This window comes from Pelecanus crispus, chromosome 8 (genome assembly GCF_030463565.1).
Source record: "Pelecanus crispus isolate bPelCri1 chromosome 8, bPelCri1.pri, whole genome shotgun sequence".
In the NCBI taxonomy this organism is placed as follows: Eukaryota; Metazoa; Chordata; class Aves; order Pelecaniformes; family Pelecanidae; genus Pelecanus; species Pelecanus crispus.
The window spans coordinates 44,782,216-44,797,120 of NC_134650.1; the positions used below are offsets into that span (position 1 = coordinate 44,782,216).

General features: G+C 44.5%; 1 protein-coding gene across 1 annotated transcript; it reads left to right on the top strand.

Annotated features, from left to right (window-relative positions):
* The first annotated feature begins 2,481 nt into the window (after positions 1-2,481).
* WFDC1 (WAP four-disulfide core domain 1) lies at positions 2,482-14,031 on the top strand. Its single transcript, XM_009482832.2, has 6 exons — positions 2,482-2,628; positions 9,176-9,371; positions 9,960-10,043; positions 11,736-11,876; positions 13,083-13,124; positions 13,973-14,031. The coding sequence occupies exons 1-6, from the start codon at positions 2,482-2,484 to the stop codon at positions 14,029-14,031; spliced, it is 669 nt and encodes a 222-aa protein (XP_009481107.1).
* Positions 14,032-14,905: the final 874 nt, after the last annotated feature.

The window sequence follows — 14,905 nt, forward strand, 5'->3', positions numbered from 1 at the left end:
TAACTCCAGCACAACTGCTGATTTCAGATGACATTTGGATGAGATTTGGGTGGAGACGATGGTGTCCTGTGGGTGCTGAGCTCTGCCTTCATCTGAAGGCAACGCTTCAGTCATTAGGGAGTCACTTTGCGTAGCCATAAACTGACCTGTGGGCATGAGTTGTCCACAGTTGTCCTTATTAAATGCAGAAGACAAGGCAGCCTGAGGGAAATGACCTGTTTAAAGAAAAACTGGGATAAATACTGTTCTAAATGGGTGACTACAGCTCTGGGAGAGAGGAGAACTGGCAGGATGGTGCAAAGCAGGTGACAGGGACCTGGAGCCATGCCTTCTGCTGAGACGGTCTTCTCAGCAGCCTGGTAGAGGGTGATGAGGCCTCTGTGCCATGGAAGGTTCTCCAGCCCAAATGCATGCTCCCTGTCCCTGTCCGTGCCTGAAACAACTGTGCCATGGGGTCCCCCCAGATCCTGTCAGCCCCCCCAAAACCCCACTCATGCCTTAGGGAGCAACTGTCATGTTATTGCAGGACCAACCTATGGATCAAGCGGTGATGAAGATTATACAAACACAGAGCAATATACGGTCATTACGTCTCCATAGAGATCCCCTCTAAGACACTTGCCATCAGAGCTCCTTTGGGATCCGCAGACTCCACGCAGAGGCAAGGCAGCTTGCTCTGCCGGTCCCGGGAGGACCTCCTTACATTGCTGCAGCTGTGAGGGAGATGACCCTCCCCAGTTCAACTCTTCATTCTCTTTCCCCACCCTTCTTTCTCTCTACTTTCCTCCCATAACAGCAGTCCCTGCTTGGCTTTTCTTACCAGCTACATTCCCTGGCATGAACTGAACAGGTTTTGTGGCTAAGAAGCTTTCTGCAGCAGTAGAGATATGGACAGGACTGTCCCAAAGCACAGTTACTGCTAGAAACCCTGTAAGCTCCTTATCTCTGAATAAATCAAATATATTCCATTAAATACAGAGCTTTTAAAACCCAAACCTCACTTTTCTTCAGTTTCCCATCACCATATTCTGGCAAGCTTGGAGATGAAATCCTTTGGCTACCACCTACACGCGGCTATTGACACTTAGGCATGGATCAAAGTGACTTGCCACAGCTTTCAGGTATGAGGAAGAACTGGAAGATTTTCTTGTATTTGTCCACAGGGTCTAACACTCTTGTGCAGACCCATTTTACAGCAGGTATAAAATAAATTCAGTGCATCCAGCAAGCTTCCACTCTGCTCTGCCTAGGCTATAGAGCGGAGCTGCAGTCAGGGTAAACTGAAGGCAAGCAGGGCTTAGTGCTCGTATCTCGACTAGCTTTGTGGTTCCATTTCTTCCTTTCTTCAAGGTGGACGCTGGACAAGGTGCTGAGGGAGAAATTCATTAAGGATTATAAAATAAAAAGCCCCCACATTTGGTTCAGGAAGCCCTGAACATAATTTCTGAAGGCTGTGAAAGTATATGTATGCATACATATGCATATATCTATATATATGTATCTATACTCATGTAACTGTAACAGTTGCCCTGTTCTCATACTTTTTCTTTGGTGCCTGCCTCTGTCCCCATCCCGGGCAGGATGCTGGGATGCTTTCAGCCTGATTTCATAAGTCCATTTTTGTCCTTCAGGCGCTTGGGTGCCTGAATGTCCGTGTAGGTGCCTGATACCCCACGTCCAGTCTCGCCGTCTCTCCCATTGTCAGGCACAGCCTGACTCACGTCCCCTTCCTTGCTTTCCATTTGGTCATGTCATTTCTAAACCACCTTCCTTCCCTATTCCCCACCCATGCATGGGGATTTATTTTTCCCCAATGGCCACGTCTTCCCCTTCTTTGAAATCATTTGCAGAAAGCTAACGTCAACTTGGTTTAATTAAAGCCCCTGCATGTTTATCATGTCTTTAAATCATTTCCTTCAAGCAATCTTCATATGAACTTATCACATTGTCAAAACATGATCCAAAACCACAGCTCAGGGCACAGTGGGAAGCACACAAAGGGAGAGCCGAGTAGCTTGGAAAGTTTGGGTGAGCTGTTTGCTAGAAGCTGCCGAGCCCACCCCTCCAAGACCTTTATTTCCCCCTGCGGCAGCTGTCATCTGATCCCACGCTTTGGCTTTGAATGGGGCTCTCTGAGGATGCCAGATGTTGGGAACAAAGGTCTAAAAATAATCTTTCCAAGTAATCTTCCCATCTATCATTCAAGGAGAGCATGTGCTTTGTGTGAACATGTGAGCCGAGAACCTGATCTAACTTTGAGTAAAGAAGTTCAACAACAGCTCCTGGCTTCTGCTTGTGGGCTCCTTTGTTTTTTTTTTTTTTTCCCCCTTTCCCTTACCAGAAGCTGCACAGCGAAAAGCGGCTCTCACCAGCGATCAGCCCTCGCTCTCCCTCCCTCCCCGTCTCCCTCCCTCCTTGCCAAGACTCTGAATCGTCTGGATCCCGAAAGCCAGGCTCCTTATTTCATCTCTCCTTGGGAAAATGGATTCCAGGGTGCTGTCAGAGATGCATTTCTGTAAAAAGATCTTCACTGCAGCCTTGTGCGTCTTAGTTTTGCTGCCAGATTTGGGCTGCGCAAGGAATCTCTGGAAGCGTGCTCTACATCTGAAAATGACGGAGAAATATGATGTGAGTAAACTGCAGTGGGGTGATTTTTGGGGAGCTGGGTATGCTCACCATGAAAGGGGAGTTTTCTTTATGTGTGTGTAGCATTTTAGAATAAGAAGTATTTGAATCTGCAGGCTGTCTCTTTAGAAAAGTGTTGCATTAAGTTTCCCAGGCTGTACTAAACTTTTGCCACCTAGCTGCTGCAACGGGAAACTTGTAAAGCACGCTTGGAACAGTGAGAAGACATTGGTACGGCAGCCGTCACTGCTTTTCCTAGAAACTTCATAGGGCAGCAAGGGGAGCGGGAACGGGGAGAAGGGGAATGCAAAACCTATGTGTCTGGGGGTAGATTTAGTGAAAAGAAGATAATGTTACTCATTGCTTAGAGCAGGGAGGAGGGTTCCCTGCCCAGTGCCTCCACTGCCTTTTGGGGTAACTTTGGGTAAATATCTCCAACTCCTAGTGATAATCTGTACTAGAGGGATGGTGATGTTGCCTAGGGTTTTGTAAATCACTGGAGCACAGAGACCTCCAGGTCCGCAGTGTCGGAGTAATGTGCCGATCACACGTTAAGCCACCTTCTTATCCTCAAGCCATCACAAGTAAGAACAAACTGGGGAAGGGCAGGAGAGTCTGTGCAAGAAAACACGGCACGGGGCTGCAGAGGCTCCAGTGTCCCCTGTGCACCCAGAGAGCACTGGAGCACTTGCTGTGCCTGCCCAGTGTGTTAGAGGGGATAAAAAGCCATGTGGTTATTCGCCAGTGGGGTCCCGAGCGCAACCACCGTTTCCAAACCTGCAATGGTACTGAGAGCGGTACTGGAATTGAACCTGAAGCAGCAACAAGCTACTGTGAGTGGGTAAAAGGATGGTGCTGGGTCTTGTTCTGGTGTGTCTGGGCCCAAAAAGATGGCCACGGAGGAAATTAAAAAAAAATTAAAGAAAAATAATTTTTTTGATAGCTTGACTTTCAGGACCTGCTGTTTAGAAAGAAAAAAAAAAATTGAATTTGAAATTTTGACTTACTCCATTAAAGTCCCATTAGAAGGCAACACTGACCCAAGGCTTCTGCCCCTTGAGTCGCTGAGGTGGAAGCCCCAGGCAGTCTGTTTTCTCATGCTCGGGTATGACTGCACCTTCCAGCCATTGCATGTGTATAAACAGCTCCTTGGTGTCACAGAGGGATTCCTCCACCTGTTTTCTGCAGCCACACATAGAAGCTTTTTATTTAAAATGGATGCTTTTTTGCCCATGACATCTAGAGCGATGTTTGGGGACAGCTATGTTTGGTTTGTGCATTTGCCGACTCAGAAGTGTGACACACGTCTTTTGCCCATTCTGAATGAACTGAAATATGGTGCTCTTGTCTCCTTGAAATTTTGCAGAAAACATTGTGCTAATATTTGAAAGGCACCCTAGTATTTTACAATAAGAAATTTTTTTCATCGCAGCCTCCCTTGGGACAGGGTTTGCATCTGGTTTGCGCTTTAATTGGAAAATGCTGATATGAAGAGCTGTGTTCCCTGCAAAATCACTCACTGGAAAGTGTCTTTATTAGTATGTTCTTCTGTCATATTTCAAGGCAAAGCTCAAATTCAATAGAAGCTATGAAGTAAATGACCCAGAGAGATAGGACAGGAACAGAACAGGAATTTACATGTTGATCTTCAGATAAAGTGCTGTGTAGAAGCACAGAGCCCACTCCCCTGCGGATATATCCTCTTCTTTCATTCTGCGGTTCTTCAAAGGACTTGTTTTTTCTGGCGTCCATGAATCCAGGTGCTACTGATCTGGCAAGCTCAACTAGAATTGCTCATTTTGATGGAAACATCTTATCTAGGGAAAACAGAAAATGCTTTTCTTTTTCCTTCTCAAAGCCTTGTAAGGAGAAAGGCGTCCACTCTCCATCCTCTTGTCCACCAAGAGACTGTTTTGGCAGCCCCTCTTGTTTCTCAGAGAGATGCTTTCTTTTCTACCAAATGCTGTATGTTCCCTACAGTTCGAAAATCACAGGCTGTGGGTGGAACAGCTGATTTGTGAGTCTCTTGGATAGAGGGGTAACAGATGGAGGTGCTCACAGCAACATGCAGCCATACAGGAGATGGGCCATCGACGTCCCTGTGGGACCCCCAGAAGGACGCGGGCAAGGTCTGCAGGGGGAAGAGGCGGTGAAGGATAGGGAGTTGACTTAGCGGGATGTTGTCTGAGTCCAAAAAATCCGAGTCCACAGTCGGAGCAATGCATCCACCAAACTGCTGGCTGCAGAATGATGAGCAGGTGTTACGATGAGGAACTGGCCTGAGGTCTGGCCAGGAGTTTTTCATTAAGGACTCTGAGGAAGGATGTTGGTTGGCAAGGAGGGGTCAAGTGGGAATGGGGAAGGGAGAAAGAGGAGAGGGAATGCAGTAAGAAGAACAAAACTGGCAGTCACAGTGGGATGGAGGAGCTGGGCTTCCAGCTTTTAGCAAATCCATGTATTTTACAGCCAGAAGGACGCTCGTCAAGTTTAGTGATTTGCAGCTGGTGTTCTGCAGCCCCCGCACAGGCCGTGGACTGTTCCCAAAGGGCAGAGGGAGGGAGCTACCTGGGGGTGCTCTTCAATTCGTTATCAAGACACCCACATGTCTATTGGAAAAACCTGGGGCAGTCTTGATTTTGTTCCAGTGGCAACTGCATCAAGCATTTTGGAAAAAAAAAAAATCCAGCCTTCTATTAAAGATTTCCAGAAATGAAGAATTCCTCGCAGCTGCTGTAATGTTCTTCCAACGATTTATTTACCCTCCAGCTAGCTGTCATAAATCAACACTCAGATACCCTCTTCATCTACCAGATTAGCACACCTCCCATGAGAGTTCTGTCCCGCATGTGCCTCAGAGTAACGTATCAGCAGAGCAGCCCTCAGCCTCCCCTTTGAAGCCTGCATACGCGCATATAATCTTGCACTGTATTCCCTGCTTTCCAGTCCTCGAATCGCTATCGTGCATCTTCTTTGAGCCCACCCTAATTTTGCAACAAACTTCCAGTACGGCAGACACCAGAACCAAAACTCCTAATCCAGAGTCAATAGCAGGAGAATATTATTCCTATTATTTTCATCTTGCCCTTCAGATTATTTAACCCTTATTATCAGTCTGATATTTGCAACTTCAACCACCGATGATCTGTGTTTTCTCAGGTCTTTGATGGAAATACTGGAGGGCTCTAAATGCCTCCTGACTATGTATTGGTTCAGAGAAAAGTGGTTTATGGCCAGTGTTTGGAAATACCTGCCAGGGGCAGAACTGGTGACCAGAGACTGGGAATAAACCTCAAACGTGATCTCAGGGGTGGCCATGAATATGAATTAGCAGACAATTATGCTTTGACACAAGCCCAGGGTCCAATTTCAGGCACAAATAATAGAACAGATCTGGGATTTTTTGGGGGCCAACTGCATCCCACAGTTACTATTGAAAACAGCAGTTGAGAGTGAGTGATTGCATTCATGTTTTTCCTGGTCATCTTTACTGACCTCCAGGGTTCCCTGGCTGAACTCTGAACTTTTCCCCTTACTTTGTTTCTGGATATCTCCGAGGCAGATATTGTCACTGAAATGATTTAACAAGTCTCCGTGGGAAACAGCAATTTGCCTCCTGCATTGACAAATATTCTTAAAGGAAGAAATTTTGACTGTTGTCACAATCTGTAAAAATAATAAATCCAAGATATGCTCAGAGCCAAACTGTGAATCCTGGGAGAGCATTTAAAATGACCTTGTAACCCATACCTGGAGACATCCTTAACCAGGCTATTTTGGGAATGAGGGAATCTTGTTTCCCACGAGGATGGTTTATGCATACATAAACCAGTGGCAATGGTTTTATTAGATCAAATGTGCAAAAAATATTTTTTTGACCATGAGGTTTTGAAAGAAAGGGGTTCAGAATAATAGGTGAACAGAGAAAATGGGCAGGAAGGTCATGAGGTACGAAGTTATTTGGCTAAAAATGTTATACTGTTCCCAAACGGAAATCTCATTCATTGAGCCAAATGTTCATTGCAATTTTGGCTTCTTGGTTTCTGAATCATCTGTGAAGCAACTGGAGTAATTATTTGGGGGTTTGGGTTTGGGGGTTTTTTTTGGTTTTTTTGTTTGTTTGTTTTTTGGTTTTTTTTTTCTCATGTGTCCGTTATTGGCCAGTATTATTTTGGTCACATTTCAGTCTGCAGCTGACATTTCAAATAATGGAATAGTAAACTGTGGCCTTCCAGGATTAATGCTCCCTCCGACAAGGAGACCTGTTAAGCATTTGGAACTGCATAGATTTACTGTTAAATGCTCTCTTATATCCCAAAATTATACTTGGTCCAAGCATTTTCCCTATTTAAAATCCAACAACAGCAAAAAAAGTTGAACTTGCAATATCTTCAACTTAAAAGCACGTTATTTCAAAGCTGGAGTGTTTTCAGCTTTGAGGAATGGGATGATGTGATAGCTTATACTTTGTGTTACACTTTAACATTGAAAACATCATCAAGATTAGGAAGTATTTTTTTTTCAAACCTATTTTGTGGTTCAAAGAACCTATCAATTCATGGGAAAACAACCTCACGGAAGGGTTTTTGAGCAGTTTCTTGTTCATTGAATGGAAACAACTAAGGAAAAAGCAGAAGAAAATTGTTTTTTGATATTGAGAACAGGGCAGGCTGATACTGGGAACAAGGCAGGAGGCTGTAATTTGTGGAAATATTAGGAATTCTCTGTCTCACACACAGACACAGACACACATTATTTAACCATTTATAGATATAACCAGGATATGGATTTTCTTTAACGTACACCTTGTAACAGAAATTAAAACTTTTAATCATCCTGACTTTTCTCTGTACTTCTACATTGGCTGACACTCAATCGCTGTGGAACCAGGCAGCGGAGAAACTTCGCTGCTCGCCGTTTCCCCCTAGCTATGGCTCAAAGAACGGAGGTCAGCTTTGGTGTCAAAACCCACCACCTTATCAACGTGATTCTACGCTATGTACAATACGGAAGTAAAATTGCTCACATCAGTACCACAAACAATGTGCATCGTTGCTTCTTTTGGTGTCCCTTGGGATTGCCTTCATTCTCTACATTACAAATCATCCCAAGGGAGTGAAGATGGTATTGTTTTCACCATTACTGATAAATGATTGTTGCTTGGTCACACATAGGAGCAGAGGCCGTGTGGGCCAGCGGTCAGTCCCCAGGGCAATGGACCTCCTGGGGCCTCTCCTAGGACATTTTCTGGACAGTACATGTGGGGACATGCTGTTTCGCGAAGGCACACATGCTCCGCAGAAGCCGTTGGGAGGTTTCAACAATGAGGATGTAGCAGCAAGTAGATAAAGAGGGGTATTAGTCTCACCTCAAATTTCTCCACAGCCTGATGGTGAAATTTCCTAGAGAACCCCTCAGGGACAGTTGCATCATGTTGTTTCTTGGAATAACAACCTCAGTTGTTCGTCACTGATTTCATAACAGAACAGTGATCGGGCCAAGTGTATGTAGAACTCTTAAACTCAACAGCCTGCTAGCGAGTGCATGACAGTGCTCACTTCATACCTCTGGCTAGATGCTGATCTCTTTTAAAAGCGTAAATCCAGAATCCATCTTTTGATTTGATTAGAGCTTATTAACATTTGTTAATAAATCCGAGAACTGATTGCCCTTTCTGAGTACTTTATGCTGCTCTGGGGAGCTGAGCTCAAGCCCAGAGGTGAGTAGTTCAGCCATAGGTGAGAAAGGAGTGGGCTTGGGTGATTCACCTCTCTGTTGGAGGGAGTTGGCTTCTTGCTAAAATGCCACCAGCATGAATAGTATCTGAATGCTGCCTCTTATAAATGTTTCTGGTAAAATCCTGTGCCTGTTAATCTACTTTAAATCTCCCTTGTCCTTTCGGTGTGCAATAAGCGTCTGGGCTCCTTTCTGCTATAGTCAAACGCAGCCCCATTTTCTTTGGGATTAAACTGACATCACCCATACAGATCTCACCCAGACCATCTCATGTTTTAGAAACGGTCTCTAATTTAACAACCCAGGACCCCACAGTGGATAAGCCTGAAAGACTCCCCTATAAGTTCTGGTCCAGAAGAAGGTGATGAAGATAGAAGGAGCCTATTGAGGAGACAGGTGCTACCAGGGGCATTAGTTCCAGGTCCCATTTGGGGACATAACCTCAAAACAATACAGTGTCATCATTTCTACTGCTTTACTATCAAAGTGTTCTGGCGTGCTCATCATGAGGATGCCTGGAGTCTTTGTCTCTGTTTCTCAGACAAGCATAAAAGACTTTAAAGGATTTTTTTTTTTTTTAACCTCCTCATTGTCATTACAATAACCTTAATTATAAAATTAGTTCCACACAATAATTTGGTGATTTGGTGTTTCTAAAGCAGTGTGCTAAGGTGATCATATGGGGCTGGGGGAGCTGAATGGTTGATTCTTCTCTCTACTTGAAAACCACTTTGAAAATCCCTCTTCTGTTTCAACTGATGGGATGTTTGGTATTCACCTTATGCCAAACTTTCTTTCCTTTTCTTTTCTTTGCAAGGATTATGAGTACCCTCTTCATTCTCACAGTTCCCACTACCAGAAGAACGACCGCTGCCCCCCGCCGCCCCAGACTTTGCCTGACCGAGCCTGCGAGGTGCCCAGCTGCCGGTCGGATTCAGAGTGTGAAAGGCACAAGCGCTGCTGCTACAACGGGTGCATCTACGCCTGCCTGGAGTCTGTACAGCCACCACCAGGTAGAATGGACCCAGCAATCAAATTACGGTAGAGAAAAGCATGCAGAAATCATGGCAGTCATCTCCATGGGCATTGGGTCTCAGGTGGGAGGCACAGTTTGAGTGTGAGTTGAGGGTAAAGTTTCGGTTCCACACTTCTGATTTCTGGGATGATCAAGAAATTATCCAAGGTCAGCTGGTGTTGCAAAATTTCCACCAGCACAAATGGTAGAAATCATTTGAGGCCAGTTCTTATCCTGAGATTACATATTCAGGAAAAGAAATAATCCCAATCTGAATTAGTGCTCACAGAAACCAGGCAGCCATCTCATCTGATCCATGCCATGGGAATGGAGGATTGGGAAACAAGAGCTGCTTAGGCCTTTATGACACCAGGTTCTTGGGGCCCTGGATAGCATCCACGGCTCTCTTGCCACTGGGACAACAGTAGCATGAAGATAAGTTACCTGCTGAGAACTCAAATCCATCCTTCAGGAGCCTGGCAGCCTCGTCACTGGCTGTTAGAGGAAGTTTGTGACTTTTCCATAACTGGGTGCCCTATGGCTACTCCACCTTGACTCTGTGGTTTCTTGTTTCTGTCTTTTACAGTTTTAGACTGGTTGGTTCAGCCCAAACCTCGCTGGCTCGGAGGAAATGGCTGGCTTTTGGATGGCCCAGAGGAAGTCTTACAAGGTACAGTACATTTCACTGTCTTCTCTGTGAGATCTGTAATTATACAAAAGGCACTAAATAATCTATTCATCACACAGGGCTTGCCAGGGTTGTTGGGATGCTGGGGCTACTGGTATTTGTCTGGAGTTTCCATAGGAATAATGCTGTGTTGTGCAGGGGGCTAGGCTCTGGTGCAATAAATCAGTTGCTTTTTATGGATATGGCTTATCCAGGAGAGCACTAGGAATGGTCCAGGGAACTGGATTTGTATCCGTTCTTGAAATAAGTAGAAATACATAATTTTTTAGAAAAGTGCTTTGTCAGCATACACAGATTTTCTGCCAGCTGCCTGATAGGCTGTGGGCAGACTTGGATTAGGAGGTCTCTTAATCCAGAGTGGCCTCACCGCACAGATGCCTTGGGCTGGGGCTCTGGCTCTCAGGTCTGAAGGCTGCTTTGAACGAGAGCCCTGGCAAAGTGCTGCAGAGTTGTGTCAAGCGGACATGGAGCTGGGAGCATCTAAGCTTGGAGATTGCTAATGAGATTGGGCTTCTCAGGTTAATTCCACAGAGAAAGGTTTTTTCATTCATTTTTTCCAATACCTCAAAGTGAAACAAGGAGGGAGTGGAGAGGCGGGAAGAGAAGTTTTCTTCTGTGAGACATCGCCAGATGTATGTATGCCTGAAGTTCTTAATATCTTCATGGAAAGGGTATTCCAGCTTTTGATCAGCTTTAGTCAGACACAAGTAGTGCCAATAAATTACCCTCTTTGGTCTTACACAGATGGTATCAGACTCGCCAAATTCTCATCTATTATGGAAACTCCTAGTTCTTCAAGACAAAATTCTGCCTCCAGCTCATTGGAGTTGCACTGCTAGAAATAAGATAAAATAGGTTCCTCCTCATCCATCCCTGTCATGCTAATAGTATTTGTTCTTATCTTAACACCTTCATCTCAGCTTGAAGGAGTAATTAGTGAAATAAGAACCGTCATGGCATGAGAATTACAGCAGAGGTCCTTGAAATTAAAATCCCGGCAAATGAAAGGGTGGAGTGTCCCTGCATAGTCTATATATTTAATGGACACAGACACTGCCTGTGAGTCCTGCTTTACTTTCTTATTCTGCTCTGCACATGTTGAAAATCCAGGGTCAAGGTGGTCAAAGCCTCCGTTCGTATCAGGGAGTGGTAGTGCCTTACTCCATAGTGAGTCACATCTGGGGTTTAAATTCATCAGTAAATTCACAGGTGTGGAGCAAAGAACAAAGCAGAAAACTGCCAGCTTCCTGGTCACGTTTCCCTGATTCCTCAGCCAGCCCGAAACACTGGCTGGAACAGACTTAGGGCTGCTTGGAGGAAAAAGGCACGTGGAGGGACCACCCATCAGTACGAGCATGGTGGTCTGTCTTCACTGCTCTCCAGCCCTCCCACAGACCCTGCACAGCAGGCTGTGGCAGAGTGTCGTTACGGGTAATCGGGCTGACCTGCACTCCCCGTATCAGGCTAGACATGTCAGGTTTTTGTGTAAGGTGTGGACTGGATCACCTGCTCTGCCAGGCTTCTTTGGAGGTGTTAGCTCCTTGGTATCCTTGCATGGGAAGCAGTCTGAGATCCTGTCTGGAGGAGATACAGAAGAAGGTGGCTGTGTTGTCATATTTTGGTTACCTGTGGGTGTTAAAGCCGTGATTTATGACCTCCAGGCTTCTTTTGCAGCTGAGGCCTGCAGTACCACTGAGGATGGAGATGAGCCTCTGCATTGCCCCACAGGCTATGAATGCCACATTATCAACCCAGGTAACATGGCTGAAGGAATCCCTAACAGGGGCCAGTGCATCAAGCTCCGTGGAAATCCAGGTCAGTTGACGGGAAAGCTGCCTTCCTTTCTTGTTCTGTCATGCAAACACCGGTAAGAGACGGTGCGTTCTCACCAGCTTTGAAGGAGATCTGGTGGTACATCTGCTCTCATGGGCTTCCTGGGTTTTCTGGGCAGCCCCAGGGCAGTGTGTGACCTGGGCTGGGAGACAGTCCCCACTCTGCAGCAGTCTCAAGTCTCTAATGCTGATGTTGGCCGAGCCATGTGAAATACCCAAAGCAGGGGACACGCTTCTTGTTTGCTCTGTATGCCAGTGTCCTCTGGGATTGTGTAAGCAGAGCAGGTAGTAACCTGCATGTGCCATTATTACGCAGCACAAAAAATAGAAATAGTTACATATTACTAACTTAACTAAGAAATATGAGTTTCAGATTCCAGTTTTGGCTTCTGACTTTGCTTTCTGCATCTGAAACATTGTTCCCTCTATTCTGTTGACACATTTGCCCAATAAAGGAACTTATACAGGCCAAGCTATTTTCCAGGAAAGCTCACAGCTTGTCTAGGTATGTGTAACTTCATTGACTAGTAGGATATGTATGTCTGCACTGGGCTACAAATCATCTCAGTGTAGAAACATGAGACATCAGTTTTGCCATTTGGTCACTGTAAAAGCCAGGGGAAGCATCAAAACAGATCTCTCTACTGCTTCCATAAAAGACTAAGATTTTTCCAGGGCTTTTTGATAATCTCTTTTATTCTTTTATAACTTTTTCTTTAGTAAAGTCTGTAGTAACTAATGTAATATATAGCTGTATGGCTCTTAGACATGAGGTATTTCTAAGAGCTTAAAGAATTATATAAATAGTAAACAGCAAAACCTAGCTGGAACCTGAATTATGTAAAACACTAATAGATGGTCTGAAATTTTACCCAAATTTTTTTCATTTGAGAAAGTCTGCGATTCCTTGACTCATAGCTACTGAAAAGAACATAACATGCTAGTGGCCAGCAGTTAACCACTCTCAGGGAAAGTGAGTTGTGTCCACATAGCTCAATAATCTAAATAGTTCTGTAAGAGGTTTATAGCTGCCTACACTACTTCAGCTACAGAGATCTTTTATTTTCCTGTTTGTGAGGTTATTATTTCCATATCTATAATTTCTCTGTGCTGTACACAGAAGGCCGGAGTTTAACACAAAGAATGATGGCTGACTGGATATGTTCTCATTACGTACCTTCTTTTTCAGATGGACGCAACCTGAGGCATAAGTATTACAAGGAATATTTTGGTAAGTCACTGGCACGAAGTGTGTGCTATTATTAAGCTTTATAGTTATTGCATTGCTTACAAGGAATTTTATGCTTATGAAATGAAGGTTTGTACATAGCAAAAAGAGATTCTTTAGCCTCAACTCTCTATGCCTTGGTCAAAAGATCTTATTTTGAGATCTACAGTGCCCTGACTCTGGACTCTTGAGAATCAGTATCTCCAGCTGTGACACAATGCGTTAAATGGTGCAGCCTTCTGCCAGGGGTTCCCACCCAAGGGGTGAGAAACACCCAATCCAATAACCTTTTGTTATTTTTAAGTATATTTTTGGAGCTTTGCTCATGGCCCAGGACTCCTTGCAGATGAACACAGAACTCTGTCAAAAGCAGTGTCTTCTGCCAAGGGCTTGTATCATGGTATGTGATAAGAGACGACAGAAGCCCAATGGATCAGGCCCTTGCGTTATCTGCAACCACAAGAGGTGTCAGGTCCTGTGCACAAATTGACAGATATGTGTCTCAGAAAGCAAGAGAATCTTCCAGAAGATTTCTTCTCTCGTGGCTTCAAAGCTCCTGGTTTCTGTTAACTCTTGGATCTGGAGGGGAACAGTCAGATCAGATCAGAAGTGATATTCAGATATAACTGGACAACATCTTTGATATGATAAGATTTACAGACAGCCAAATTTAGCCAGTTTAGCTGATAAAACTATAAAGGATTAACTTTCCTCCATCCAGCAGGCTATCGCAGCTCTCCCAGAGACCCGCTAAATAATGAGACCAGTAAACTGTACTGCTTAGACAATCTTGAGAAAACGTTTGCCACAGACTGACTTTAAATCTAACTTTGCTGCTATTTGTTTTACAGGAAGCAATTCCAACAATGTGGTCGGCTATGTGAAAAACCAGCAGAAGCATTTAGGCTAATCAAAGGTGCGCCTGGGTAAGTGTCCTGTAAAGAAAGGGAAAGCTGGGTGAAAATAGTTGGTGCTTAGTATGCAATTATTTAAAGAAATGGTTGTTTGAAGGTGAAATTACCTCTCTTACACCAGCGTAAGGACAGTGCCTTAAAACTATGTACAGGTGCATACCTCAGCCTCCATGAACTGAGCTGAAACACCTGTGCCGACAAACAGACGGTGCTGTAAAAGTATCCCGAGGACCTGTGGCATTGGAGGTTGAGCTTTGCAAGCTGTCCATGGAGAATTTAATGGCTTTCCCAACTCTCACTCTACCCCTCCCACTTTTTAATCGAATTTCACAAGATGCACCTGATTTCTTTGAAGAACCTTTGCCTTGTGGGTGTTTAGAGGATGGAGTGATTTTCAGGATGAAAAATAAATGCTGCAAAACTTTGTGATCCTTAGGACTTTAAACTTTCTGTTTAGGGGCTGCTTCTGATGCAAGTATAACTGCTCCTGCAAGACAAATTAAAAAGCTGTTTATTCTGGACTGATTGTAGTAAGGGTCAGCCTTGCAAATACTTAGTGATTTTGTGCGGTAACTTGATGCGTGTGAACAGTTGCACTGAACAGTGTGAGCCACTCATGCGAGCAAACATATCTGTATCTGGCCAAAGCAAAGCCAATTGAAAAAGCTCCAACCATTTTATCAGGCTTTGAATTAGGCAAGAACGAAAATATTTATTATACCAAAGGTCTGTCCCAAGATGGTTTTCTCAACACTTTCAGCTTCACTTTAAAACTAACTTGAACTTAACTGGCAGTTATGAAAACAAAGCAGTTCAGTGTGTCTCTCACATACCTACGTCAGGCTGACTGTTAAGATTACACGGCTACAT